We start from the raw sequence: 13,982 nt of genomic DNA, 5'->3' as shown, positions 1-13,982 counted from the left end.
TTCTTATATTTAATATACATCGAATCATAAAGTATGTATTATTTTCTAACTAATAATGTTTTTGAGATTTACTTATTGCATTCATTAGTTCATTTCTAATTCAGTTTATCCATTCTGTTTCAGTTTTGGGCTATTATTAATAAAGCTCCTATCAACATTCCTGTACAAGCTTTTTTGTAAACATAGTATTTTCTTGGGGAAATGCCTAGGAGTGGAATTACTGAGTTGTATGGTATGTGAATGTTTAATAAGAAACTGCTGAATGGTTTCCCAAAGTGGTGGTTCCATTTTACACTTGGTCAGTATTTATGAGTGTTCCAGTGGCTTCACATTCTAGCCAGCATTTGTTGATGTTAGTCTTTTTTGGTCATCCTAGTGGATGTGAAATGGTATTTGGCTTTAATTTGTTCTTCCCAAAGGACCTAAGATGAATACTGTTGCATAAATTTTAAATTTTGTTGTCTTTTTTCTCTCCTGGTTACTGCTTTCTTTGTCCTACTCAAGAAATGTTTACCTACTCCAAGGTCAAAGATATTCTGTTTTTTTCTACAAGCTTTTGTTTCTGAGTTTTAACATTTAGATCTATGACCTATCTCTATTTTTTTTGGTGTATTTGTATAGAAAATAAGGATCAAGACTCATTTTCTTTCACACAGATAAGCAGTTGTTCCACCAATATTGTTATAAAAACTTTCCTTTTCCCACTGAATTAACCTGGCACCTCAGTCAAAAATTGTATATGTGTAGGTCTGTTTCTGGACTCTTGATTCTGTTCCATTGATATATTAATCTATTCTTATCCTAATACCACAGTCTTGATTACTGTAGCTTTATAGTTAGTCTTGAAATCACATAGATTGAGTTTTCCAATTTGTTCTTCCTTTTCAAGATTGATTTGGCTATTTTAAGGCCTTTGCACTTTCACATTAATTTTAATATATTTTAATCAGTCTATTTTTTTTAAAAGCCTGAGGGAATTGTGATAGGGATTGCGTAAATATAAATCCCAATTTAGGGAGAACAGACACCTTAACCCAAAATTGAGTTTTCTAATTCATGAACATGCTATGTCTCTCCTTTTATGTAGGTTTTCATTCTCAGCAAAGTTTTGTAGTGTTCAGTGCAGAAGTCTTGCAGTCTTCCTAGGTATTTGATGTTTTTTGTTGCTACTGACATGTTTTTAAAATTTAGGTTTCCAATTAATCAGATTGCTAGCATGCCCCCGGGGTTTTGATTTTTGTAAGATCTTGCTAAATTCATTTATTAGTTCTGGTTGACTTCTTTTTTTGTTTTGTAGAGTACGAAAGGTTTTCTATGTAAACAATCAGGTCATTTGTGAACAATGACGTCTTAATCTTGCATTTCAATCTTTATGCCTTTTTCTTGACTTTATGGCTAGGACCTACAGAACAGTGTTGAACAGAAATGGTGAGAGCAGACATCCTTGCTTTACTATTTCACCATTAAGTATAAGTGTAGGTGTTTTTTTGCAGATGATCACTATCAGATTGAGAAATTTATATTCCTACTTTTTGTCTTGTGAGAGGGGGTGTTGAATTTTGTCCAATGCCTTTTCTGTAGTCATTGAGAGGACCACAGAGTTTGCCTCTTTTATTCTGTTTGTGAGGTGAATTATACTGATTAACTTTCTAATGTTAAACCAACCTTGCCTTCCCAGAATAAACCCTATTTGGTCATGATGTATTATTATTATCCTTTTTATACATTGCTGGGTTCAATTTGCTAATATTTTGAGGACTTTTATTTCTATGTTTATGAGGCATATTGGTCAGTTATTTTCTTTTCCTGTGGTATTTTTTCAAGTTTTGTATCACTTACGGTATTTATTAGGAGTCATCTATATAAATATTATTTTGTCACAGGTCTAAGAAATGCAAAAATCAATTGTTTAGAGGTGTTTTTTCATGGCCATTTGGGTTCCTAACAGCCATCATTAAAAATGTTTAAAGAAGTCATCTGATTCTGTAATAATTTCACATTGTTTATGTGAACAAAAAGCTGAAAAAATCCAGGGAAAGAATTGAGGTGTGAGATGAGTTGTTAAAGTTTTTTTCTTGCTAGTTGCGTTCCTCTCCTTCATTCCAACCATTTCACAGTGACAGGACAAAAAAAGAATTGTGCACTGATGATTAGGGTTAAGCTTCACAAATGTTTTTTGAATACGCTCAATTACAGTACAGTGATGTGTTGCATAAATAAGGTCTTGGTCAGTGACAAACCGCATATATGACAGTGGTCTCCTAAGATTAGTACCATTTAGGCTTGGTGTGTAGTAGCCTACACCATCTAGGTTTGTGTATGGACAGTCTATGATGTTCACACAACTACAAAATTGCATAGTGATGCATTTCTCAGAATGTATCCCCCTCATTAAGCAACACATGACTGTATGTTGGATAAAAATCTTGACATTCACTTGAGCAAGCATAATGAAATTTAGTTGAAAACCAGTGGAGTTTAAAATCAACTTGTCGTTTTGGAAGTAGTTCTAATATTTTCCATTCTACTAAAAGCAAGAGCAATCTCTCTGCCCAAGTTAAAAATGGAAGACATCCAACACACCTTTAATTAAAAATGCAAAATTCAGAAGGAAATCTCCAAATGTGTACTTTAATGGTAAAAAAATATAATTTCATATGCAATAAAGTATTGGCCATTTATTTAAAAAACAAAGCTGTGTGTGTGTATATATACAATTTTGTAAATAGAGAAAAGGTCTGAAAGGATAACATTAAAATGAAAACAGTTACCTCTGGGAACAATAATTGGGTAGGAATGCTAAATGCTTTTTAGCAAAGGCTTGAGTTTTCTAGATAAGATCCTATTCCTGTATAATTTGTGTACCTAAAAAAAACTCTTTATACCAGTGAATCATCAGTCTTCAATGAAGCAGAAATAACAAAGCAATTTGTTAAAATATATGAAGCTTCAAAACTAGAGGGGATAATGTCAGAGGCCACTTGCTCAAATCCTACAATATAACCGGCTTTTTCCTGATTATCTTTTGGGCAACAATTTGCAAAATATATATTTGGGGTTGCCCTCAAGTTATTTAACAGATTTAAGAAAAATTACTAGTAAACACTCACTTTGAAAATTTTTCTCAATTTCTTTCTGATTCAATTACCTTGCCTTAGACTTTCTTTCTTTCTTTTTTTGCTGTGTAAGATGTGCCAATTTTCCTCTATTTTTCAGTATGTGGGCTGCCAGCACAGCATGGCCACTAACAGAGTGGTGTAGGTCCCTGGCTGGGAACTGAAGCCAGGCCACCAAAGTGGAACACACTGAACTTAACCACTAGGCCACTGGGGAGACTTTCTTAATCATACAATCATTTTATCAGAAAATGAATCACATGTTCGAGTATTTAAAATATCTGTTTCCTGTCTAAGCTTACCACCAATGACAAAAATCAACAAAAAAGAGTACTACCTAAGAAGTAATGACTCAGTACACCAAAACATCATACCCAAAGTTAAAAGAAAAATGGCAAATGAGGGAAACTGTAACATAGGACAGGCAAACAACAATATCTTTAAAATATAAAGCTCTTACAAATTTATAAGAAAAAGATGAATGGATATTTCAAAAAGAATTACAAATGGCCAAAAAACAAGTATTCATTTCCCTTTATTATTTTTTTTTTGAGGAAGATTAGCCCTGAGCTAACATCTGCCACCAATCCTCCTCTTTTTGCTGAGGAAGACTGGCCCTGAGCTAACATCCATGCCCATCTTCCTCTACTTTGTATGTGGGATGCCCACCACAGCATGGCGTGCCAAGCAGTCCCATGTCCACACCCGGGATCTGAACCAGCGAACCCCGGGCCGCCGAAGCGGAACGTGCACACTTAACCGCTGTGCCACAGGGCCAGCCCCAAGTATTCATTTTCTAATAGCCAAAAAAAGTAAGATTTTTTTACCTATTAAATTTGCAATGAGTTTAAAAAAAAAAATACCTACTGCTGATGGGGATTCATGGGTACAATACACTGGTAGAGATTTCTGAAGGACAATCTCACAATCATTAGTTACCAAAAGCCTTAAAATGCCTCAATCAGTTCATACTTAACAAATAAATCATCCCAATTAAGATTTCCATTTTAACTTATTTGTAAATAGAGATAGTTAAAATGAAGAGAACTAAGAGATGGTTTCATGGATCAGGACAGAAGACTCACCCAAGCCAGAACAGCTACAGGCAAGGGTTCTCCGACTCCTCTGAAGTCAGAAAAGAAGTCCAAAGAATCAAAGGGAACACGTGAAACTCTTAGCACTCCCGTGAGCTTCATTCCTGCAAACACTGCAGTCAGCGGGGCAGCCTTTCATGAGAGCAGAAAGGGAAGGAAATGGAGGGCCGGAGTCCTGCCTTCTCTTGGCAAATCCTCCTCTCCATCACTGGGAATTAAGAAGAGGCACCAGCTTTTTGTTTTCCAAGCAAAGGCGCCTAGTGTGACTATATTAAAATTTCATTTTAGTACTTTCCTGTAAAGTTCACTCAAACTTCTTTAATGACTGATTTCAGATGGTCGAGGTGATACTCTTCTATGAAGGATTCTGCTTGATTCAGAGCTTTTATTTTCACCAGAATAAGAATTATTTCTTTGATTTCATCCCTGAAAAAGAAAACAAAAAGCATCTTCCTCCTTAAAAATGTAATGTATGAGAATACAGTGAATCATCAGATGTTAATCTGAAAAAAAACAACTTTATCTTAAGTCAATATCATTTTAAAATAGCATAAAATATTCAGACACTACCTTTTCCACATAAATTATAACGTTTAAATACAGACTATTTATTAGTGGATATATTCTAGCAAATTTTAATGTGAATGACTATAAAAAGCAGAAAAGCACAGAGCAAATCTACCATCAGAAATTTCAGTTGCGGTGTGCTGCTACCAGCTTTGTGGGCTATTACGGTGGGAGCCTCACTGGGAGTATTTACCCCAAATGCTACAAATCTGGGCTTTTAAAATTTTTTTTAAAGAGAAGTGGTTTACCAGTACACCACTGGTACTTAAGCCCCTACGTATCTAGTGCTGTGAATGAGACATTCAAACAGAGATCCAGCTACTGCTGGGTAAACACCAGGTCACAGACTCTACCTAACAAGTGCCGAGACCTCAAAATGGCCAGGAAAATTACAAACACATCAAAAACATGCTTACTAAGAGACTTCTGATTTACAGTTTTAATTCTAAATTCCCCTGTAATACAGTTTTCTGGAAGTGCTTATTTTAGAAGAGATTTACATTTAAAAATATGGACTAATATGCATGAGGTGTGAGTATAAAATAGTGAATGATTCCAAAGGTCGCACATGGAAATATCTACTAACTCTACAGTAATACAGGGTTTCAACAGATTTTTAAAAGAACAAGTATTTCTAAAAATTGCTGAGCATATAATAGAATCCTTGAACTATGCTTATGGAGATACAAATAAAACATGCATTACCTGAATTCACTTCTAGACAATTTATGTGCAGATTGCAATAAACACTGGATGAAGTTTTCTAGCTGGGGAATAGATGTTCTCATAGCAGAATTTTCGAACCACTTTTCTGGTAAACATGCTGCTACCTGTTTGTTAAACAGAACACATGGTTGGTTTTTAATAATGACAGCTATCATGTAAGGAGTTTTGCGAACATAATCTCATTTAATCCTCACAGTGATCATGCAGGTTGCATATTAGTCTCCCATTTTATAGTTTACAGTTAAATAAAATTTGGGAATTGTCCCTTTCTTTGTCAAGGTTTATATACTTTTTAAAAAGTCAAGGGTTATATACTTTAAAAAAAATCATATTTTAATGGCAAAAACCTAAAATAGACTACTCTCTATGAATACTCTCCAGTGGTACTTGTAAGACTTTCTATACTCTGTATTCCTGAGCCAGTAAATCTATAAATGACGTGATTTACAACTAAACACCAGAAATGCTTAGATACAAAACACTTTTAGTCAACACAACTATAAAATATGTACATTTAGCATTATTTCACACTAAGAAACTGGGTGACCTATTGTATGATCGACATAAACAAACTGAAGTTAAGGAATCAAGTAGGTGATTCAATGATATACAGAATAAAAAAAATTAATTATGGTTTTGATCTTCTTCTAACTTAAATACACTGCTTTAAATATCCACGGCAGCAAAAACAGTCAATGTATGTGCATTCAACTTTTCTTTTGGAAAAAGAAAGCATTATGCTAAAGGTAATATATGATTTGGGGGAAAGTTTTGTAAAAACAGGAAAATGTTAACATAATAACAAAAGCAAAGAGAAACTTCCTTACAGTATAAAAAGGAGAGAAGAGGATGAAGGAAACATTTGCGATCATACTATTCAAAGAAATTGTTGGACTAACAGGTTATGATACAGTTCGTAAGATCAAGATCAGTACTTAGAGAAAGCAGAAAAGTTGGGGGAAAAATGGACCTCACATATGTTCTAAAAATGTTAGATGAAAGTTCTGGAATGCACTAAGCCTGATCAGTCAGCATTGAAAACATAGTTGAAGAAAAAGATTTATCCTATTCCTTAATCACCCTTTTCTATCACCCAGAAAAAATGCAGACACATTGACTGCCTACAGCAGAAAGTCCTACAAGTTTTGCTATGAAAATTGTACCTCTTTTTTTAAAGTCTTAAAGCCAGCCCTTAACTGGCTTGGAATTTAACATCATTTGTACTTGCTTTCTTCTTGTTTTGTGTCACAAGTCTCAATAAAATTCTCACAGAACCATCTAGCTCCTCCATAAATGATCCCAGGACTTAAAGCAGCCTTATCTTGGCTGGTTTTCCAGTCATCAGCTGTGGAGAGAACGTCAGGTGTCCTCCACTTCTGCACAGTAAACCCTTACGGTCAAAGGGGACTAAACTGACCCTGAAACACGTAACAGGGATCATGACTGAAGACTTTGGTAGATAATGGAGTTTAAAACTACATAATACAAAAACCATAGTCAGAAAAATCATGGTTGGCTAGAACTGCTAACATTTTATATACTGTTTTTTTTTAAAATTTATATTATAAAGTAAATATTTTCTCATATTCTTAAAAATTGTTCAACAAATAACTTTTATCTTTTGGATAAGTGGTCATGTTTTGGGACATTTATGTTGTTTCCAACTATCTTCTATTATAAATAACACTACAATAATATCCTTCATACTTATAATCTGTATGTGCATCTCTGATTTTTAACTTAGGGTAAATTCCTACAAGTAAAATTAAGTGAAAGGGTCTGAACGTTTAAGGTTTTGTATCCGTCATGCCAGAAGAGTGCCCAGCGTTGTGTGCCTCCTTCCACTAGAGCAGAGACTGTTTCGCAGGAGCCCCACCCCACACGTTCTAGGTGAGTGGTGACGCTGGAAGGGTGTGGGACTGTTTCTCTGTAATTATGACAATAATGGGAATTATAACGAAAATAACAACAGCAAAAAAATTTGCCAACACAACAGGCAAAATAATGTCCTTACTGTATCATTTGGATTTCTCTGATGATTAGCACTGTTAATCTTTTCCACATGTTTGGAGGTTATTTTTCCATATTCTTTTCTAGTGAATTACCTGTTGCATGTCTTTTGGCCATTTTTAATCAGAATATTTGAATTATTTATTGATTTGTAAAGAGCTTTTTTAAATGTGGATATTAGTCTTTGTTATAACTTTATTTCTCAGGTTTTCAACTCCCTTTCAATATTTTTAGAAACTCCCTTTCTCCCTTTTTATTATAGAAAATTTCAAACATACACAACATGAGAAAGAATAACTAGAGTGAGCCCAATGGACCCATCTTCCAGTTTGAATAACGATCAAATGATCACGATACCTTTTGTTTAATTTCTTTCATCCACTGAAGTTTTATATTTTTGTCAAATCTGTTACTTTTTCATCATTTCTTCTCCAGCTTTTAAGTTCAGAAAAGACTCCCTTACCATCAGATTCAGTCATCTATCTTAATATTTTATAGTTTTTCACTTCTTTACTTCACCTGAAATTTATACTGGTATTTAATGAGAAGTGAGGATCTAAACATTCTTTTTGTTAAGAGTTAACTAGCTGGCCCAGGATCATTATTAATTTTCCCTTTCCTTACTGGTGATATTTCAAATCAGCATACTAATTTTTTTAAATATTGAGGGGTTGCTTCTGGGTTTCTAGTCTATTAAACTGATTTGTTTGTTATTACGTATCACAATTTTAATTATTTTGCTACAAAATAGATTTTAATAACGGAATTTAAAAAAATGATGGCAATTAGAATCAGTCCCTACACAACTTACTTGGTTGCACTTTTTAACAACATCTGGCCCAGGTGTGGCATTAAGAAGAGCTATAATAAGGTAACGATTTAGCAGCTTCCCTAGTCCCAGCTCTTGCAAGGTGTCATCTGGGAGGAGTCCATTCCAAAGAAGAATATTACGGAAGAGCTAAAATAAAATAAAATATCAAGTGACTATGTACCTTCTCGCCAAAGGACAACAGTAATAGTCTCTAACAAACAAAAAATGTTGGTCAAACTCTTTTAAACTCTCACTACAATCACCACTGTTGGAAGTGTCAATTTTAGAATCAATAGAAAACATTTCTGAATAAATACTTGATTCTTTCCAACCTTCATATATTTGCTCATCCTATTTTCACATTTTTAGGATGGCCACCCCAAATCCATCTCAAATAACCTCACTAGAGTCTTTCCAGATCAGTAATCTTCCCCCTCAATCTATACCCTCCTAGAGCCTGGGGCCACTAAGTACAAGACCCCAGGATTCATAAAGCACTGCCATCAAAGCCAGTACCACTGTTACCAGTGTGTGACCTTGAGAAACAAATCAAACCTGAGAACCTCATTTCTCTAATATAGAAGATTAATAATAACCTGTGAGTTTGAAGATAACTTGGGTAAAAATATTCACTAGAAATTCTAATAAAATTAACACTGGTTGCCTTTCCCTCCTGTAAATCCAGATCTTCTGTGAATTTTATGGTGCTTCCACTTTCTTTCCAGTCCTATCTTACTCTCAGTGCTAAACTACATGCAGTTGTACTAAGATGCAATGCTCTTTCACACTCTCTCATTGTGGATGTTGTTCCCTCTTCCTGGAAAGCCTTTTCCCTGATTCAACCACATGACAAATATTGATTCGTCCTATTGCAACTATTCTTGCTGAGGTCACCTATGATGTTCTAATTGTCATATCTAATAAACGCTGTCAATCTTTCTCCTAATTCCTTTTGATGGCATTTAACACTTTGTCTTCATTCTTGAAAAGCCTTTGCTTACTTTCCTTGACGTCACTCTCTTGTGACCATTCTAATTTTCACAATTCATTCTAAGGCTTCTGTGAAGACTCCACTTTCTCTGCCCTCTTCTTCTGTTCTCAGCCTTCTCTCATGCTTCACCTAATCTCAGAGGTGGTCATTTGTGACCACGCTCCAAACACTGCCTACATGTGCTCACTCCCAAATCTCCAGCTCAGATCTGTGCCCGGCAATTCAGACTCATGTATCCAACTGCCTCCTAGACCTCTATTCCTATATTTGTCCCAGAGGTACCTTCAATTCAGCATCTCCAAAACAGATGCTATCTTCCTCCCAAACCTTTTCTTGTTCCTGTATTCCCTCCAATGCCCTCAGAGAATGTCATCATAAGCTAGCAGGCTACCAAAGTCAGAAAGTTGGTGAGCACCCTACATTCTTCACATGTAAATGAATTAATCAACAAGTCCTTTCAATAGTTCACACTAAACATCTTTTGAACTCATCGTCTCCTTACCATCCTATTGCCACTGATCTAGCAATGACTTCATCTTTCATCTCTTAGAGGAGGGCTTAGCCGACTATGGCTTGTGGGTTAAGTCCAGCTTGCTGCCTATTTTTGTAGAGCTGGTGAACTAAGAACGGTTTGTATATTTTTAAATGATTGAAAAAAAATATTTTGTGACATGCAAAAATATGACATTCAAATTCAGTGTTCATTAGTAAAATTTGATTGAAACATAGCCATGCTTATCTGCTGACATATTGTCTATGACTGTTTCTGCACCACAGTGGCAGAGCTGAATAATTCAACAGAGACTATACGGCCTACAAAGCCTAAAATATTTACTATCTGGTCCTTTACAGAAGTTTGCTGATCTCCACTCTGTAAGTTAACTGGATTTGAACGAAAACAATTTTATTGTTATTTTTGTATTTTTCTGCTTACCTTTATACCTGACCAGAACCGTCTTTCTTGGAACTTTGAATGTGGCGATGTTTTGTTTTCTACAGCGCTAATTTGAAACAAAAGAAAGAGAAAGGAGAAAATGCAAATGACAATGTTTCAGAACCAGAGTTTAAAAAACTTTTTTTTTTTTTAAAGATTGGCACCTGAGCTAACAACTGTTGCTAATCTTCTTTTTTTTTCCTGCTTTTTTTCTCCCCAAAGCCCCCCAGTACATAGTTGTATATTAGTTGTGGGTCCTTCTAGTTGTGGCATGTGGGATGCCACCTCAACATGGTCTAATGAGTGGTGCCATGTCTGCGCCCAGGATCCGAACCCTAGGCCGCTGAAATGGAGCACACGGACTTAACCACTTGGCCACAGGGCCAGCCCCAAAAAACTTTTTTTTTTTTTTCAAACCAACTGAACTAAGCCTTAATGGAGTATAAATAGAGGTGCTCTGATGACATCTCTCAAAATTATAAATGCATGCACACTTTGACCCAGCAACCCCATTTCTGAGAATGCCTTCTGGAGACATGCTTGAACATGTAGAGAATGATGTCTATAAAATTATTCACAACGCTGTTGGGACACTTACATGTCCATCAGTTACAGTACATCTATATGATAGCATACTATGCAGCTTAAAGAACGAGGAAACTACTATGTGGTGACAGGAGAAGATCTCAAAGATGTACTGAGTCAAAAAAGTAAGGTACGAGACAATGGTTACAACAGTTTACAGTATACTTCCTATATACTTTGAAAGAAGGAGAAAGTAAGATTACAGCATATATAAATATTTAATTCTAATTGTGTGAAGAAATTCTGGAAAGGTAAAAAAAAATTACTAACAGTAATTATTATTACACAGACAATATTGTATGTGAATAGAAGAAGGGCAAAAAGTGGGTGGATGGAGGTCAGGAGTGGGAGGGAATAAGACTTTTCATTTTAAATATAAATTCTTAAAAATATACACTCATACTTTTGAACCCTGTGAACATATTACTTATATAAAACATTACAAAAGAAACATTAACAGGGCAGAAATTTTACATGTAGACATCTCTTTGTGATTCAAATTAAGCAGCAAGCTTAGAAGTTCTTTCTGTCTCTTCACAAAGCTCCCCCATCCTGTGAGTACTCACTGGATAGCTTCAGCTCATGATCCATTACTATAACTGATGCCTTCTTAGCAAATGTAGGAACATGCATCAAATACTACTTGTTTCATAATTTAAAATAAATACAGAATTCACAGATGCAGTTTCTGGCCCCTCAGGGATGTTCCGGGCCTCATGCTGTGCTTTCTCTGTACCCTGCATTGTTCTGAGCACTGTCTTCATCTTTACAAAGTCCTGTGATGTAGGCCTTAATTTAATGCCCCATTTTACATACAAGGACATTGACGCACAGAAAGGCCCAAGGCCAAATATGTAGTAATGGTGAATCTGGGCTCTAGAATCTGTGCTTTCAATCACTCTATGCCACTCGTCATGTCCTTAGGAATAGCATCAAACATGGCATGCAGAAGGTGACTGAGAAATATTTGTTGAAATCTCAATTTGCATCCTAATAGGTATATGCATATTTTGAAAACACTTAATATAGTTTCTTTTGCATTACATTCTTAAATCCGCATTACATGATTAGCTATTTCATACAATCTAGAAATTAACAGTTCTCACCTCTTTGGATATAGAGGAATAAAAACGTCATCTTCTATTGCGTTCTTCATTCTTGAAGCAATGGATTTAAGTAAATCCTATTATTTAAAAATTTAGAGGCATCAGTGATAGTCACAGGTAGAAATATATTTACCAAAAGAGGTAATTTTAACAGTATAGTGCAAATTTGTACACAGAGAATCAGGAGTTAAAATAGTTATCAATTAGGTACAAGAGAACTTTATTCATCCATGTTGTTGCATATGGCTGCAGTTGGTGCATTTTCATAGCTGTACAGAATTCTGTTGCATGAATGTTACTGATGAGATGTTTAGATGGTTTCCAGTTTGGGGGCTGTTACAAATAATGTTGCTATGCAAGTTCTTGGACATGTCTTTTAGTTAGCTTGGGCATAGATTTCTAATGGGTAAACACATAGGAATGGAATTGCTGGAATATAGTTCCTGTCTGTATGTTCAACTTTGTACAGAATTCCAAGTTGTTTTCTGAAGTAGTGGTAACCCATTTATATTCCCACCAGCAGTGCATGAGATATCCTGTTTCCCCACAGCCTTACTAAAATGTATTTTTTTTTTTTTTTTTAAAGATTTTATTTTTTCCTTTTTCTCCCCAAAGCCCCCCGGTGCATAGTTGTGTATTCTTCGTTGTGGGTTCTTCTAGTTGTGGCATGTGGGACACTGCCTCAGCGTGGTCTGACGAGCAGTGCCATGTCCGCGCCCAGGATTCGAACCAACGAAACACTGGGCCGCCTGCAGCGGAGCGCGCGAACTTAACCACTCGGCCACGGGGCCAGCCCCAAATGTATTTTTTTTTTAAAGATTTTATTTTTTCCTTTTTCTCCCCAAAGCCCCCCGGTACATAGTTGTATATTTTCAGTTGTGGGTCCTTCTAGTTGTGGCATGTGGGATGCCACCTCAACATGGCTTGACGAGCCGTGCCATGTCTGTGCCCAGGATCCGAATGGGCGAAACCCTGGGCTGCTGAAGCAGAGCACACTAACTTAACCGCTCAGCCACGGGGCCGGCCCCATATTTTTTGTTTTTTAATGTTTGCAATTCTAGTGGGTATGTTATCATATTTTATTATGTTTTTATTTTTATTTTCCTGTTAAGTAATGTGATACACATCCTCATATTCTTATCTGCCATTTGGACATGTCCTTTTGCAAAGCATCTAATTAAGCTGCTTGTCCATGTACGTTTTTTTTTCTTTTTAAATTAGGTCCTATCTCTTATCGATTTCTAGAAGGCTTTTATCAACTCTAGCTACGGGTTCTCTGTTGGTTTGTCAATGCCCTTTGAAGCAGTAAATTTACTTTGGCAAATGCATTTTATTGCTTGTATATCAAAAATTGGAAACAATCAAAATATTCAATCAGAGGGACTTTTAAGGACATCATCTTATATCCACCCATTGCGTGAAATATTACTTAGCTTGAAGGTTATGAAGACTGTACCAATTTAAAGATTTAATGAGATAATATTAAGTGGAAGAAGTAAGATACAAATGTACATGTCCATTAGGATTATAACTTTGAAATAATAAGCTGGTTAAAAATATTGTACAATTGTACCAGTCCTTGTACTAGGATGAAAAGGGGAGTTAAATTTTTTTTCATGTATTACCAAAATTTCTATAAGATATTGTTCTCATTCTTAAAAAGAAATCTATTACACACTAGAATGAAAGTTATTTTTTAAGTCAGTGACAATGTGTGTAGCACAAATTAAGCTGCCATGTATCCTGTACTGACCAAATTACTCATAAAGTGGAATTCAACCAAATATATTTTTTCATAGAAAGTATATCTAACTGAAGTCGTTTCTCCTTCCACTTAAATATCTGTAACATACTCTTCAAGTGGCCACATATCAATATATAATTAACATTAAAAACAATCAAAAACTCGATTTTTACTCCACTTCTTAAAGATTTTGAATTCTTTAAAAATAAAGATCATTTTTCTAGGCAGTATGTCCACAAAGTAGTGTCTGAGCTTATGTAAATTACTGAGTTAGAGTTTGTGCTAGAAAAGATAGTTA

At 35.4% G+C, this 13,982-nt stretch overlaps 1 protein-coding gene across 13 annotated transcripts in view; it reads right to left on the bottom strand.

Moving 5' to 3' along the window:
- Positions 1-2,611: 2,611 nt before the first annotated feature.
- GCFC2 (GC-rich sequence DNA-binding factor 2) overlaps positions 2,612-13,982 on the bottom strand; it is a 46,343-nt gene continuing 34,972 nt past the window's right edge. For 12 of the 13 annotated variants that reach the window (XR_011526433.1, XR_011526430.1, XR_011526432.1 and 9 more), the window contains 5 exons: positions 11,941-12,017; positions 10,250-10,316; positions 8,325-8,471; positions 5,483-5,607; positions 2,612-4,636 (listed from right to left, as the gene is read on the bottom strand). Coding sequence is in view for 4 of the 13 variants with exons in the window: in XM_070573738.1 (XP_070429839.1) it covers positions 4,519-4,636; positions 5,483-5,607; positions 8,325-8,471; positions 10,250-10,316; positions 11,941-12,017 (534 nt within the window). In the remaining 9 variants the exon portion in view is untranslated. The remainder of the gene's footprint in view (positions 4,637-5,482; positions 5,608-8,324; positions 8,472-10,249; positions 10,317-11,940; positions 12,018-13,982) is intronic. The other variant, XR_011526436.1, reaches the window with a different exon arrangement.

Source organism: Equus przewalskii, chromosome 14, assembly GCF_037783145.1.
Source record: "Equus przewalskii isolate Varuska chromosome 14, EquPr2, whole genome shotgun sequence".
Lineage (NCBI taxonomy): Eukaryota > Metazoa > Chordata > Mammalia > Perissodactyla > Equidae > Equus > Equus przewalskii.
The sequence above is the reverse complement of the archived record's forward strand: the minus strand, read 5'-3'. Positions and strand labels throughout refer to the sequence as shown.